Below are 16,816 nucleotides of genomic sequence, written 5' to 3'. Positions count from 1 at the left end.
CATTGACTCTGTTACGTAACAACCTGTATATAGCCTCCACATTGACTCTGTACCGGTACTCCCTGTATATAGCCTCCACATTGACTCTGTTACGTAACACCCTGTATATAGCCTCCACATCGACTCTGTACTGGTACCCCCTGTATATAGCCTCCACATTGACTCTGTTACGTAACACCCTGTATATAGCCTCCACATCGACTCTGTACTGGTACCCCCTGTATATAGCCTCCACATTGACTCTGTTACGTAACACCCTGTATATAGCCTCCACATTGACTCTGTTACGTAACACCCTGTATATAGCCTCCACATCGACTCTGTACTGGTACCCCCTGTATATAGCCTCGCTGCTGTTACTTTACTGCTGCTCTTTCATTATTTTTTACTTTTTAGGTATTTTTCTTAAAACTGCATTGTTGGTTAAGGGCTTGTAAGTAAGCAGTACACTAAGGTCTACTACACACTACGCCGCATGTGACAAATAAAATGTGATTTCATTTGAAACTCAAAATGGAATATATTTCAACACTGTATCTGTCATGGCGTCTTCTTTTTTTAAGCCCATATGTCACGTTCTGACCTTAGTTCCTTTTGTTTTGTCTGTGTTTTAGTACGGTCAGGACGTGAGTTGGTGTGGGCAGTCTGTTTGTTTTTCTATGTTGGTTTTTGTGTTCGGCCTAGTATGGTTCTCAATCAGAGGCAGGTGTCGTTAGTTGTCTGATTGAGAATCATACTTAGGTAGCCTTTTTCCACCTGGATTTCGTGGTTGTTTATTTTCTGTTCAGTGTTTTTTCCAGCACCATTCAGGACTGTTCGTTTGTCGTTTTATTTATTGTGTCAGTGTTCAAGTACTTTATTAAAGAATATGGACACTTACCACGCTGCACCTTGGTCCTCACCTCCTTCCACCTACGATGTTCGTTACACCATAACCATGTGTGTGAGGTGTACACTTTTGTTTCAAAGTAGATTTGTTTAAGACTACCCTGATTTGGCCCACTGCAGTAAAAGATTAAAGGTCTTGCTAATGACTAGTGACTTAACCCCCTAGAGTCGATGTCCCCGCCCCGCGCAAATCGAATTAGCATAATAATAACTACAACAAATACCCATAAAAATCTGTCAGTTTCAACTGGGGACATGTTTTTGTTTTTGCATCCACTGATGTCGCAATTCCGCATCTGAGGTGAAATGTGACAGAGCTGTAGTGGTGTTTGTCAGACCATGAGACAGCCCATCTGAGGTGAAATGTGACAGAGCTGTAGTGGTGTTTGTTAGACCATGAGACAGCCCATCTGAGGTGAACTGTGACAGAGCTACAGTGGTGTTTGTCAGACCATGAGACAGCCCATCTGAGGTGAAATGTGACAGAGCTACAGTGGTGTTTGTCAGACCATGAGACAGCCCATCTGAGGTGAAATGTGACAGAGCTACAGTGGTGTTTGTTAGACCATGAGACAGCCCATCTGAGGTGAACTGTGACAGAGCTATAGTGGTGTTTGTTAGACCATGAGACAGCCCATCTGAGGTGAAATGTGACAGAGCTACAGTGGTGTTTGTCAGACCATGAGACAGCCCATCTGAGGTGAAATGTGACAGAGCTACAGTGGTGTTTGTCAGACCATGAGACAGCCCATCTGAGGTGAAATGTGACAGAGCTACAGTGGTGTTTGTTAGACCATGAGACAGCCCATCTGAGGTGAAATGTGACAGAGCTACAGTGGTGTTTGTCAGACCATGAGACAGCCCATCTGAGGTGAAATGTGACAGAGCTACAGTGGTGTTTGTCAGACCATGAGACAGCCCATCTGAGGTGAAATGTGACAGAGCTACAGTGGTGTTTGTCAGACCCTGAAAATCAGTCTTCTCACTAAATTGTCTGTAGAGTCTGAACGGTTAGTATCCAAACTATTGTGACCCCTCTATGTAAAGATGAGACACTCACGAACACGTCGGTTGTTTTGCTCGAAGACACACAGGCCTCACAAGACTTGTCTGAAGATCCCCGGTCCCAGTTCACAAAATGAATGGGAGTATATGGGGCGGCAGGGTAGCCTAGTGGTTAGAGCGTTGGACTTCAAATCCCTGAGCTGACAAGGTCGTTCTGCCCCTGAACAGGCAGTTAAGCCACTGTTCCTAGGCCGTCATTGAAAATAAGAATTTGTTCTTAACTGACTTGCCTAGTTAAATAAAGGTAAATATATATATGGAGATTGCTTAGTGCCCCGCACAATATAATACAATCCAATCTGCTTTATGGATGTCATTGGCCAGTGTGAGATTTGGTTGTGGACTCTGATTAGAGCCAAAATAACTGAGTAAGATTATTCCAGATCTGTTGTTTTCCCTATATTGTTGCGAAGTAATGAACCAGGATAAAGACAACAGTTTCCAAAAATGACATCCATAAAGCAGATTGGATTGTATGATTCATACCTTATTATCAAATTACACATGGCCTGAAAGGCCAACTGTCAGTTGATTTGAGTCAGAATTCTGTATTTTATTTTTCCTCACTGTCTCACGGTCACGGTTAAGAAAGACGGTTTAAAGACATCTGACCCAGAGTGTATTTAAACCCACGATCATGACCTGTCTACATTTCCTCATTTAACCACCCCTCCCTCCCCACTATGGACTTCCACAAGCTGTCAGTAAACATAACACATCCCTAGAGACCACTAGCAGCTCAAAAAACTAAATATACAAATCAAATGAGCCTAATTACGGTGTCCCTGCAGACTCTGAGCTTTCTTCGGATCATCGGTCACATCCTTCCACTTTAAAGTCAACTCTTAGCATGAATTGAACTACAGTGTGTACAGCGCCTACAGAAAGTATTCACAACCTTGGACTTTTTCCACATTTGTTGCGTAACAAAGTGGGATTAAAATGAATTTAATTGTAATTTCTTGTCAACAATCTACACAAAATACTCTGTCAGTGGAAGAATTTTTTGTATATTTTGTATTTATAAAAGAAAAAGAAACACTAATATTTATATTGTGCATTCTGAAAGTATTCAGACCCTTTTCAGACTTTTTCCACATTTTTACATTACAGCCTTGTTTTTTTAAATGATTACATTATTTATTTTTCCTCAACAATCTACACACAATACCCCATAATGACAAAGTGAAAAATATATATATGGATTTTTGCAAATGTAAAAAAACTTTAAAAACTTATGTAAATAAGGTATTTCAGTTTGCTTTGAGACTCAAATGAGCTCAGGTGCATCCTGTTTCCATTGATCATCCTTGAGACGTTTCCACAACTTGATTGGAGTCCACCTGTGGGAAAACTGAGCAATTCGGGTGACCAAGATCCCGATCGTCACTCTGAAATAGCTCCAGAGTTCCTTTGTGGAGATGGGAGAACCTTCCAGAAGGACAACCATCTCTGCAGCACTCCAGATCAGGCCTTTATGGTAAAGTAGACAGACAGAAGCCACTCCTCAGTAAAAGGCACATGACAGCCCACTTGGAGTTTGCCAAAAGGCACCAAAAAGACCATGAGAAACCAGATTCTGTGGTTTGATGAAACCAAGATTGAACTCTTTGACCTCAATGCTAAGTATCCCGTCTGGAGGAAACCTGGCACCATCCTTACGGTGAAGCATGGTGGTGGCAGCATCATGCTGTGGGGATGTTTTTCAGTGGCAGGGCAATGACCCTAAACACACAGCCAAGACGATGCAGGAGTGGCTTCGGGACAAGTCTCTGTTGTCCTTGAGTGGCCCAGCCAGAGCCCGGACTTGAACCCGATCAACATCTCTGGAGAGACCTGAAAATAGCTATGCAGCGACGCTTCCCATCCAACCTGACAACGCTTGAGGATCTGCAGAGAAGAATGGGAGAAACTCCCCAAATACAGCTGCCAACCTTAAACTGTAGCTTCATACCCAAGAAGACTCAAGGCTGTAATTGCTGCCAATGGTACTTCAACAAAGTTGAGTGAAGGGTCTGAATAACTATGTAAGTGTTATGGACTTGAAAAAGAAATCTAAACCTGCTTTTTGTTTTGTCATTATGAGGGGGGGGGGGGGGGGGCAATTTGATCAATTTTAGAATAAGTCTGTAATGTAACAAAATGTGGTAAAAGGGGTCTGCATACTTTCCCTGAGTCAATATATGCTAGAAATACCTTAGGCTGTGCGTTAAGTCTAAGGTTTGCATACCTGGATTGTGCAATATTTGCCCATTTTTATTATTTTAAGAATTCTTCAAGCTCTGTCAAGATGGTTGTTGATCATTGCTAGACAGCCATGTCTTTCCACAGATTTTCAAGACGATTTTAAGTCAAAACTGTAACTAGGCCTGTCAGGAACATTCAATGTTGTCTTGGTAAGTAACTCCAGTGTATATTTGGCCTTGCGTTTTAAGTTATTGTCCTGCTGAAAGGTAGAATTGTCTCCAAGTGTCATCTAGGATTTTGCCTGTGCTTAGCTCAGTTTTTTTTTAAATAAAAAAACTCCCTAGTCCTTGCCAATGACAAGCATACCCATAACATGATGCAGCCATGCTTTTGATACTCAGTGATGTGTTGTTGGATTTGCCCCAAACATAATGCTTTGTATGCAGGACATAACGTTAATTTATTTGCCACAGTTCTCTCAGTATTTTAGTGACTCATTGCAAACAGGATGCATATTTTTGGATGTTTTTATTCTGTACAGACTTCCAGCTTTTTACTCTGTCAATTAGGTTAGTATTGTGGAGTAACTACAATGTTGTTGATCCATCCTCAGTTTTCTCCTTTCACAGCCATTAAACTCAGCATCTGTTTTAAAGTCACCATTGGCCTCATGGTGAAATCCCTGAGCAGTTTCCTTCCTCTCCGTCAACTGTGTTAGGAAGGACGCCTGTATCGTTGTACTAACTGGGTGTATCGATACACCATCCAAAGTGTGATAACTTCACCATACTCAAAGGGATATACATCTGCCTTTTTTTTTCTTTTTTTTACCCATCTACCAATAGCAGCCATTCTTTGAGAGGCATTGCAAAACCTCCTTGGTCTTTGTCGTTGAATCTGTGTTTAAAATGCACTGCTCGACTGAAGAACCTTCCAGATAATTGTATGTGTGGGGTACAGAGATGGGGTAGTCGTTCAAAAATGTATGTCGAACACCATTATTATAGTTAGTCAATGGAAATTATTATTATCATCTAAGCAAATTTTTACTCCTGAAGTTATTTAGGCTTGCCATAACCAAGAGGTTAAACTTATTGACTGAAGACTTTTCTGCTTGTCATTATATATTATATATATCTAAAAACAATTCCCCTTTGACATTATGGGGTATTGTGTGTCTAGGTTTAGTGACACAATCTACATTTAATCCATTTTAAATTCAGGCTGTAAACACATCAAAATGTAGAAAACGTCAAGGGGTGTGAATACTTTCTGAAGGCCACTGGAGGCTGTAACCTATAGCCTATTATACTGCATGTGAGGCCACTGGAGGCTGTAACCTATAGCCTATTATACTGCATGTGAGGATGTGAATACTTTCTGAAGGCCACTGGAGGCTGTAACCTATAGCCTATTATACTGCATGTGAGGATGTGAATACTTTCTGAAGGCCACTGGAGGTTGTAACCTATAGCCTATTATACTGCATGTGAGGCCACTGGAGGCTGTAACCTATAGCCTATTATACTGCATGTGAGGCCACTGGAGGTTGTAACCTATAGCCTATTATACTGCATGTGAGGCCACTGGAGGCTGTAACCTATAGCCTATTATACTGCATGTGAGGATGTGAATACTTTCTGAAGGCCACTGGAGGCTGTAACCTATAGCCTATTATACTGCATGTGAGGCCACTGGAGGTTGTAACCTATAGCCTATTATACTGCATGTGAGGATGTGAATACTTTCTGAAGGCCACTGGAGGCTGTAACCTATAGCCTATTATACTGCATGTGAGGATGTGAATACTTTCTGAAGGCCACTGGAGGCTGTAACCTATAGCCTATTATACTGCATGTGAGGATGTGAATACTTTCTGAAGGCCACTGGAGGCTGTAACCTATAGCCTATTATACTGCATGTGAGGCCACTGGAGGCTGTAACCTATAGCCTATAATACTGCATGTGAGGATGTGAATACTTTCTGAAGGCCACTGGAGGCTGTAACCTATAGCCTATTATACTGCATGTGAGGCCACTGGAGGTTGTAACCTGTAGCCTATTATACAGCATGTGAGGCCACTGTAGGCTGTAACCTGTAGCCTATTATACTGCATGTGAGGCCACTGGAGGCTGTAACCTATAGCCTAGTATACTGCATGTGAGGCCACTGGAGGCTGTAACCTATAGCCTATTATACTGCATGTGAGGCCACTGGAGGTTGTAACCTATAGCCTATTATACTGCATGTGAGGCCACTGGAGGCTGTAACCTATAGCCTATTATACTGCATGTGAGGCCACTGGAGACTGTAACCTATAGCCTATTATACTGCATGTGAGGCCACTGGAGGTTGTAACCTATAGCCTATTATACTGCATGTGAGGCCACTGGAGGCTGTAACCTATAGCCTATTATACTGCATGTGAGGCCACTGGAGGCTGTAACCTATAGCCTATTATACTGCATGTGAGGCCACTGGAGGCTGTAACCTATAGCCTATTATACTGCATGTGAGGCCACTGGAGGTTGTAACCTATAGCCTATTATACTGCATGTGAGGCCACTGTAGGCTGTAACCTATAGCCTATTATACTGCATGTGAGGCCACTGGAGGTTGTAACCTATAGCCTATTATACTGCATGTGAGGCCACTGGAGGTTGTAACCTATAGCCTATTATACTGCATGTGAGGCCACTGGAGGTTGTAACCTATAGCCTATTATACTGCATGTGAGGCCACTGGAGGCTGTAACCTATAGCCTATTATACTGCATGTGAGGCCACTGGAGGCTGTAACCTATAGCCTATTATACTGCATGTGAGGCCACTGGAGGCTGTAACCTATAGCCTATTATACTGCATGTGAGGCCACTGGAGGTTGTAACCTATAGCCTATTATACTGCATGTGAGGCCACTGTAGGCTGTAACCTATAGCCTATTATACTGCATGTGAGGCCACTGGAGGTTGTAACCTATAGCCTATTATACTGCATGTGAGGCCACTGGAGGTTGTAACCTATAGCCTATTATACTGCATGTGAGGCCACTGGAGGTTGTAACCTATAGCCTATTATACTGCATGTGAGGCCACTGGAGGTTGTAACCTATAGCCTATTATACTGCATGTGAGGCCACTGGAGGTTGTAACCTATAGCCTATTATACTGCATGTGAGGCCACTGGAGGCTGTAACCTATAGCCTATTATACTGCATGTGAGGCCACTGGAGGTTGTAACATACAGCCTATTATACTGCATGTGAGGCCACTGGAGGCTGTAACCTATAGCCTATTATACTGCATGTGAGGCCACTGGAGGCTGTAACCTATAGCCTATTATACGGCATGTGAGGCCACTGGAGGTTGTAACCTATAGCCTATTATACTGCATGTGAGGCCACTGGAGGCTGTAACCTATAGCCTATTATACTGCATGTGAGGCCACTGGAGGTTGTAACCTGTAGCCTATTATACTGCATGTGAGGCCACTGGAGGCTGTAACCTATAGCCTATTATACTGCATGTGAGGCCACTGTAGGCTGTAACCTATAGCCTATTATACTGCATGTGAGGCCACTGGAGGTTGTAACCTATAGCCTATTATACTGCATGTGAGGCCACTGGAGGTTGTAACCTATAGCCTATTATACTGCATGTGAGGCCACTGGAGGTTGTAACCTATAGCCTATTATACTGCATGTGAGGCCACTGTAGGCTGTAACCTATAGCCTATTATACTGCATGTGAGGCCACTGGAGGTTGTAACCTGCAGCCTATTATACTGCATGTGAGGCCACTGGAGGCTGTAACCTATAGCCTATTATACTGCATGTGAGGCCACTGGAGGTTGTAACCTATAGCCTATTATACTGCATGTGAGGATGTGGTCACTACAAAGCTTCTTAAAGCAGTCTGAATTCTTTGGGTTGCTCCTCTTTAGAGTGCCCATAGAACCTATTACCCAAAGATGGCTGAAACATGCAGAAGTGCTATTTCCATGACAGCAGATGAAAAACACAAGACAGGCTCACAGTTCACACAATGCAGTGGAAATATGTACAAAAAAAGGGGGTTTGTGTATCTAAAAGCCGCTACCTGAAAGGCCAAGCTAATCCTACATCTTTACCATCGGTCTGTACATGTTTGCGTGCAGAGGGTTGTCTCTGGTTAATCTCCCTATATCCCCCTCCTTCACATAATCAATGGGAGTCATCTAGCAGCCAGGTGAGGTTTGTCGACATATTGTGGGTTCATTGCTTTGGCTAGAGGCTGGCGTGCTCCCCTGGTCATTTGCATTGCGTATGAATCACTCACAACTCAGGAATTGAGGTCTTTATTAAAAACAGATTTATTTGTTAAACTTCACGGTCATTGAATTAATTCACATAGATATTGAATATCATTCAATGTGATTTTTAACTTATGCAAGATATTTGTTTTATATATATATACAGTGCATTCGGAAAGTATTCTGACTCCTTGACTTTTTCTACATTTTGTTGTGTTACAGCCTCGTTCTAAAATTGATTAAATAAAAACCTCATCAATCTACACAATACAGATCTGTACCTCGACACAATCCTGTCTCTGATCTCTACGGGCAATTCCTTCGACCTCATGGCTTGGTTTTTGCTCTGACGTGCACTGTCAACTGTGGGAACTTATATATATAGACAGGTGTGTGCCTTTCCAAATCATGTCCAATCAATTGAATTTACCACTGGTGGACTCCAAGTTGTAGAAACATCTCAAGGATGATCAATGGAAACAGGATGCACCTGAGCTCCATTTCGAGTCTCATAGCGAAGGGTCTGAATACTTACACCTTATTAACATAAGTTGTCTTTTTTTAAATAAAATTGCCAAAAAATCTAAACCTGTTTTCGCATTGTCATTATGGGGTATTGTGTGTAAATTGAGGAAAATATTTTATTTAATAAATTTTAGAATAAGGCTGTAATGTAATTTTGGGGGGGAAGAAGTCAAGGGTTTGGAATATTTTCCAAATACACTGTATATATTTCAATTGCAGTATGAATACCATCAGTGGTATGCTGTTTGAATAGGCTACCATCAGTGGGTTGAAGATTTTCACCTGAGACAGAGAATGCAAAGCATGTGTGATTGAATGCAGAGCTATCATCCCTCACAAGAAGGGAGCAGGCTCTAAAACGACACAACAGAAAATCAGGACCTTTGTTGAAGCTGCACCAGGTGTATGTTCGTGGTTTTAAAGTCTGTGCCACTTTTAAAAACCCATGTCAGGCAGTTTAAAGCACTGCTGAGGCACCAGGCTGTGTCACAGCTGGCAGTGACCAGAAGCCCCATAGGGTGGTGCACAATTTGCCCAGCGCCGTCCGAGTTAGGGTAGGGTTTGGCTTGGCTCATCGTGCTCTAGCGACGGGCCGGGTGCCTTCAAGCTGACTTCGGTCATCAGGCGAACGGTGTTTCCTCTGACACATTGGTGCGGCTGGCAGTGTGTTAAAAAGCAGCGCAGCTTGGCACATGTCTCAACCTTCGTCTCTCCCGAACTCGTTGGGATTGGCAACTCGACATCACAAAATTATATTTTAAACTGTCAGGTCCCTGAGGATTTCATTCATAAACACAGATCTGCACTGTGTTCTGTCACGTGTAAATAACTCAACAGGCACCGACGCAGATGCTGTCAACAATAGTTACAACTCATTTGTCCTGCTTCTTCTGTCCTTACAGGCATCATGTGTTATACAGTAAGACAGACTTAAAGCAGCTCTAGCTATTTAGCTCTGAAGTCCAGTATCCATGTTTTAAATATAAGTGCAGCATTTATCATCATTATTGGTCATTTTTGGCCATTGATACACAACTTAGATGTAATTTAATTCTGAAATATTTTATTCTGTTAAGTGTTAGAGATTTGAGGTAACCCCCTATGTAAACAATACAAACTTTCTCTCTGGACAGAGACCTGATGTGAACCTAAAGTGCATCACAGTGTGCTTCAAGACACTTGCTTAAAGCTATTTGTCATACTGAGCTAGAACCTTCCAATAGGCCGGCCTGTGTTGTCAGACAGTCAAATGTGTGTCCTGTCCTCAACAGAGATTTGGCATGCGTTATCCACTGCTCTGTCCCTTGTTGTGACTGATTACAGCAATCATCCCAGTGTTTGAATTTATGCAAACTAAGAGACATGATTTTAGAGACATGCTGTTGTACAGTCCTCATGTGACCGACCCTGTGTTATAGACTACAATCCACTTCCCCATCGTTCCAGAAGGAAGCAATTGTGCCTCTCCACAGATGATAAATAAATTAAACATTGACTAGATATTGTTTCAAATATGACTCAGCCAGACAGTTATAGCCTACTTCGCGATAGTGAATAAATTAAGTGTGGCTAATAGGTGACTCAAGAGTCTGTTTGAACAGGCATCAGAGGCCAAGCCCTGGAGCTGTTTCAGTGGCTGCCTGGACAGGGCTCCACTCCTAGGAAAAAGCTGTTATTTGTTTGTCCCCATAGGAGAACCCTTTTTTGGTTCCAGATAGAACCCTGTGATGGTGAAAAAGATTCTACTTAGAACTTTATATTAGTGAAAAGGTTCCACGTAGAACTTTGTATTAGTGAAAAATAGTTATTTTCAAAGGTTGTCCCATGGGGACAATTGAAGAAGCCTTTATGGTTCCAGGTAACACTTATTTTCAAAAAACAAAAAAAGAAGCTTTGTGGATGGGCAACAGAGGCATCATGCCCATAGGGGGCACAGGGGCAAGTACTCCCTCAGATTTGTCCTGAAAATAAAATACTTTTTGTTGTTGTTGTTTCTCTGTAAAATTTAAAGCAACCTAGCTATTTTATGAAGTTGACTTTAGTTAGCCCAGATAGGTTCTCAATCTTCCAACCTGATAACTTGCTACCAAGAAGCCATTTCAAGCTATCAATCACGCTAAAGTAGCTAGGTTGTCTATCTTAGCGTGCATGCCCTCTGGCAAGGCTGGTAGACTTTAGAAAAGCAAGCAAATGTACTGAATAAGACTCACAAACCTTTTACCCAGATTTTTTGCAGAGAACCATATTTTGTTTCTTTAAAAAAATAAACCAGTCAAGGAGTATACAGACAGCTCAAGAGGTATGCTTAGATATGCAGAAAAATACATATTGTTTACATAGAATTAAGCAGGGCCTAGCCCCACCCCGGAACACCCCCAGCCATCCTCACATACTGTGTGCCCCCTCAGATTTTTGCGGTGCCTGACGCCCCTGGCGGGCAGCTCCAAGTGAACACAAAGGGCACCAGAATACATCTCCTTCTCCGGCAGCAACTGGAGAAACCACAGGAAGCACTATGAATAGAGATGATTTGAAAACATCGCAAATGGCAACGTATTCCCTACATAGCGCACTACTTTTGACCAGAGCACAATGGGCCCTGGTCAAAAGTAGTGCACTTAATAGCGGATAGGGTGCCGTTTTGGTACAGTCCCAGGTTACCAGAGCACCTATCCGTTGGAAATCTCCAAAGAACACACTTGGAATCACTTCCTTATCCTGACATAATTCCTATTACAATAATGGCATTCAGGCAAACAATGGAAGGGGGGGCTGCAGTGTATATGTGAACATAAACAACAACAGGATACTGCCAGGGGAATATATCCTGGGACAAAGTTGTAGCCATGTTTTCACTGACAGAGTATTAAACCAATACTGTCTATGATCTTTTTTCAAGGACATGTTTCTGACTAGAGGAAACGCACCACTACTTTAGACATTGGCGACAGGTAGCCTAGTGGTTAGAGCGTTGGACTAGTAACCGAAAGGTTGCAAGATCGAATCCCAGAGCTGACAAGATACAAATCTGTCAGTCTGCTTCTGAACAAGACAGTTAACCCACTGTTCCTAGGCCGTCATTGAAAATAAGAATTTGTTCTTAGCTGACTTGCCTAGTTAAATAAAGGTAAAATAAAAATAACATATGCCTGCACAAAATCAGGTGAAACAACACTATTCATCATCAACAACATAGGCCTAGTGCAACTCTTCACTCTAATGCCTTGCAATGTGAAACACTGTTTAAAATGGGGCTCTCCAACCCTGTTCCTGGAGAGCTACCATCCTGTAGGTTTTCACTCCAACCCTGTTCCTGGAGAGCTACCATCCTGTAGGTTTTCACTCCAACCCTAAAGGAGGGTAGCTCTCCAGGAACAGGGTTGGAGTGAAAACCTAAAGGAGGGTAGCTCTCCAGGAACAGGGTTGGAGTGAAAACCTAAAGGAGGGTAGCTCTCCAGGAACAGGGTTGGAGTGAAAACCTAAAGGAGGGTAGCTCTCCAGGAACAGGGTTGGAGTGAAAACCTAAAGGAGGGTAGCTCTCCAGGAACAGGGTTGGAGTGAAAACCTAAAGGAGGGTAGCTCTCCAGGAACAGGGTTGGAGTGAAAACCTAAAGGAGGGTAGCTCTCCAGGAACAGGGTTGGAGTGTAAACCTACAGGATGGTAGCTCTCCAGGAACAGGGTTGGAGTGAAAACCTAAAGGAGGGTAGCTCTCCAGGAACAGGGTTGGACTGAAAACCTAAAGGAGGGTAGCTCTCCAGGAACAGGGTTGGACTGAAAACCTAAAGGAGGGTAGCTCTCCAGGAACAGGGTTGGAGTGTAAACCTACAGGAGGGTACCTCTCCAGGAACAGGGTTGGAGTGTAAACCTACAGGATGGTAGCTCTCCAGGAACAGGGTTGGAGTGAAAACCTAAAGGAGGGTAGCTCTCCAGGAACAGGGTTGGAGTGAAAACCTAAAGGAGGGTAGCTCTCCAGGAACAGGGTTGGAGTGTAAACCTACAGGATGGTAGCTCTCCAGGAACAGGGTTGGACTGAAAACCTAAAGGAGGGTAGCTCTCCAGGAACAGGGTTGGAGTGAAAACCTAAAGGAGGGTAGCTCTCCAGGAACAGGGTTGGAGTGAAAACCTAAAGGAGGGTAGCTCTCCAGGAACAGGGTTGGAGTGAAAACCTAAAGGAGGGTAGCTCTCCAGGAACAGGGTTGGAGTGTAAACCTACAGGATGGTAGCTCTCCAGGAACAGGGTTGGAGTGAACACCTAAAGGAGGGTAGCTCTCCAGGAACAGGGTTGGAGTGAAAACCTAGAGGGTAGCTCTCCAGGAACAGGGTTGGAGTGAAAACCTAAAGGAGGGTAGCTCTCCAGGAACAGGGTTGGAGTGAAAACCTAAAGGAGGGTAGCTCTCCAGGAACAGGGTTGGACTGAAAACCTAAAGGAGGGTAGCTCTCCAGGAACAGGGTTGGAGTGTAAACCTACAGGAGGGTAGCTCTCCAGGAACAGGGTTGGAGTGTAAACCTACAGGATGGTAGCTCTCCAGGAACAGGGTTGGAGTGAAAACCTAAAGGAGGGTAGCTCTCCAGGAACAGGGTTGGACTGAAAACCTAAAGGAGGGTAGCTCTCCAGGAACAGGGTTGGAGTGAAAACCTAAATGAGGGTAGCTCTCCAGGAACAGGGTTGGACTGAAAACCTAAAGGAGGGTAGCTCTCCAGGAACAGGGTTGGAGAGCCCTGGCTTAAAGGATTAGTTCACTATTTTACAACTTGAAAGTAGTCTATTTGCCAGGAAAAACTGTAATCCATGGTTCAGTTTTCTAAATAGATGAAGTTTGTAATGACTAACTTTAGCCACTGCTAGCTGAAAATCAATGGAACAAAGTTGTAAAATAGCGAACTCGTTTTAATGAGCTTTTTGAACACAACAATTGTAATGTCTTACTAGAAAACAGATGTTTCCATATGGTTATGCTTGACTATCTAGAGATCAGACTCCATGGCCCACTTTTCCATACTGAGACTAGGTATAACTTATTGTCATCAGCTGATGAAATAAATGAGGGTCTCTCAGAGACACTAAATCTCAGATGCAATGATCTCATGACTTTAATATGGCTGGAATTGTTATAATAGCGTACTGTGCTGTGTAACATGAGCTACACAAATACATGAAGCCTAAATCATGGATTCGTGGAGTTTTGTATTTCTCTGTAAAAATGAATTCACTACGCAGAGAGCAAAACTTGACATAGAGGCTACAAGAGGTGAAGGAGATAAATGTGAGTCTCGATTCGAAGTACACCGATGGGGTAACTACCGTATGTTGAAATTAAGATCTGTCAAAATGACAAGACTGTAAACTTATAACCACAGACAAGGTAAAGTGTTTGTATGGACATGCACATACTTACCCAAGTGTACTTATAAAACCATTGACAGAGCCCTCCGCGTAAAGGGAAACGATGTCCCCAATGTGCAAAAAGCTGGACATTGAATCCGACATCTTCGGTGTCTTTCGCGTTGACAATTATCAACTGAAATACACGTATCCTCTTCTGTATTCTCCACTTGCCTGCCGCGACTTTCTGAAGCGCTACTCGTATCTGATCTTCCTCCTCGTGCACTGAGGTCTAAGAACTCTCATTCGAACTAATGAAGATTTCGTTGGAATGCACGGAGGACAATGTAGTTGATTCAAATTATAGTTTAAATTGTTTAATTAAATCAAGTTTAAACCCGAAAATGAACAATGACAACCCGATGTTAATGAAAGTAGAGAAAGTCCAAATGTGTCAGCGAAGTCCTCATGTTGACACTGCACCTGAAGACAGATAGAATTGGAACCAGGAAGTGTTATCTTGATAACTCCTCAGTTATCTGTTCTTGGTTCAGTTTTCTTCTCCGTTGCCTGTTTCTGACTGTAGAAAGTGCAAGAGAAAGATTGCGTTATACCCTCTCTTGCCTACATACATTAATACAATGAGAGTTGGTACAAATTGATGGTACAGTAGGCTACAGTGCAAGGGTTTTTATTCAGTAGACCTACTAATGTTTGTTCATCTGCTCATTATAGAGTCAATAAAAGTCAGATGATTTAAAGGGCGTCAATAAACCATAATTTAACCTATATAAACAAATAAAACATCATTTCAACTATATAAATCATAATTAAGAGATATAGTTTATTGAGTTTAATATGAACAGATATATTTGTAGAGGGTTTTAAATTGAAAAGTGGATCACAGCTGCACTACTGTCTATGAGAGTGTGATGTAGTGGGATTCAAAATATTCATTTTTTATTTAGTCTTTTCTACATGCCCTGCTGGAGTTTAACTAGGCCTATTTCAGACGTCACTCTCTTACCATAGTTTACCATCTATAGGGTTCTTGCTTACTACATCGTCATAGTTTTGGTCTTTCTAAAAGCTCGAGTTCAAAGTATTGAACAACATTTAGGCAGCTGTGTAGCAAACACGTACAGCCAGCCATGCTTTCTTTCCGCCCACTGTTGACAACTCATAGCAGCAGGCGAGTCATGTTCAGCCTTTGGCTTGGACTTCCTGGTGCAGTCAAGGGGTGATACAGGCTGAGGCTGAGCCAAGCTGTTTGTGTAGGAGAGACGTCTTGCTGCTTTCCTTACACAATACAGTGTGAACAATCGAAATGTAGCCTCTCTTTCGTGGATTTCTAGAGGGCAGGTCTGATCGGTTGATCTCATCTAGCTGTTCAAAAAGTCAGTGTTTGAGGAAATTGACATTTCTAACAATGTGCAACCTTATCTGAAGTACTTTCTGAACATGCAGTTCTTTCTTTCTTAGATTCCACATTAAATATCGGTTGACCCTCTGTATTTTCGCGACGATTCCTCTGGGTAGCGCGTGCATTGAAAGAACATCGAAACGGACTGACTTACTGCCTTTAACTATCATATCCCAGGCCCCGACCGTACATGGACCCTACAAGGCAACATTGATTATCTGGCTTGGCCCATGTGAATGTATCCATGGGGAACATTTGTAATTCAAGGTTCCTCCGTCTTGTTTCTATGGTGATGGAGACAAAGGCCCAATGAAGGAGCGTGAGAGAGGCCCATAGAGGTCCACTGGACCTGGGGAACATTCGGTCTCTCTCATTGTGATTAATACCTACTTTAGAACCTCACAGCAGTGATGGTTGGAGAGACCAAACCTGGACTGTATTTTACACCCCACCTTCCCCTTTACAAGTACCACACAGAAACTTTAAAGCTGGATAGCCACCTTCTTAATTCATTTAATCAAGCATTTAACCTCCGCTTTCATTCAAACAAAGTGCAGCAAAGGTTTTGTGGGTGAAGGAGCATACCGTATTTATTTCACCTTTTATTTAACTGGGTGTAACAGTATAACTATCATGTCACTGATGTGTCGTGAAACAGTGTTGTTTGATGGAGGCATTGTCTGTTTAAAAAGAAAAAGTGAAGCACGTTTTTATTTGGCGTACCCCCGACGACATTGCGCGTACCCCAGTTTGGTAATACCTGGTCTATGGAGATTTCATGGCTGTGTGCTCGATTTTATACACCTGTTAGCAACGGTTGTGGCTGAAATAACCAAATCCACCAATTTGAAGGGGTGTCCACATATCTTTGTATATATAGTGTATGTGTGAAACACATCTCACTGACTTAGAAATTCCTTAGACATGATGAAAACATGCCCATATTCCCCCAGGGTGAAATTCCCCTTTAAAACCCACCCAGCTACATGGGGAAAAATGCCAGTAAAATAGGTGCCAGTCCGTTTTCTTTTCAGCGTTAGGTCTAAAGTTACACCTAGTTAAATAAAATGTTAAATAAATACGCTATGCTCCTTCACCCACAAAACCTTTGTTG

General features: G+C 42.6%; 1 protein-coding gene across 7 annotated transcripts in view; it reads right to left on the bottom strand.

Annotated features, from left to right (window-relative positions):
• The window catches only part of LOC115117655 (inositol 1,4,5-trisphosphate receptor type 3-like), a 62,653-nt gene extending 47,831 nt beyond the window's left edge, over positions 1-14,822 (bottom strand). For 4 of the 7 annotated variants that reach the window (XM_065005227.1, XM_065005231.1, XM_065005230.1 and 1 more), the window contains exon 1: positions 14,353-14,818. In XM_065005227.1, coding sequence (XP_064861299.1) covers positions 14,353-14,444 — 92 coding nt within the window. In that variant the 5' untranslated portion in view covers positions 14,445-14,818. Of the gene's footprint in view, positions 1-14,352 lie in introns of all 7 variants that reach the window. The other 3 variants (XM_065005228.1, XM_065005232.1, XM_065005233.1) reach the window with 2 other exon arrangements.
• Positions 14,823-16,816: the final 1,994 nt, after the last annotated feature.

This window comes from Oncorhynchus nerka, linkage group LG20, assembly GCF_034236695.1.
Source record: "Oncorhynchus nerka isolate Pitt River linkage group LG20, Oner_Uvic_2.0, whole genome shotgun sequence".
Classification (NCBI taxonomy): Eukaryota; Metazoa; Chordata; class Actinopteri; order Salmoniformes; family Salmonidae; genus Oncorhynchus; species Oncorhynchus nerka.
Note: the sequence above shows the minus strand (reverse complement) of the source record. Positions and strands in the feature narration are given on the sequence as shown.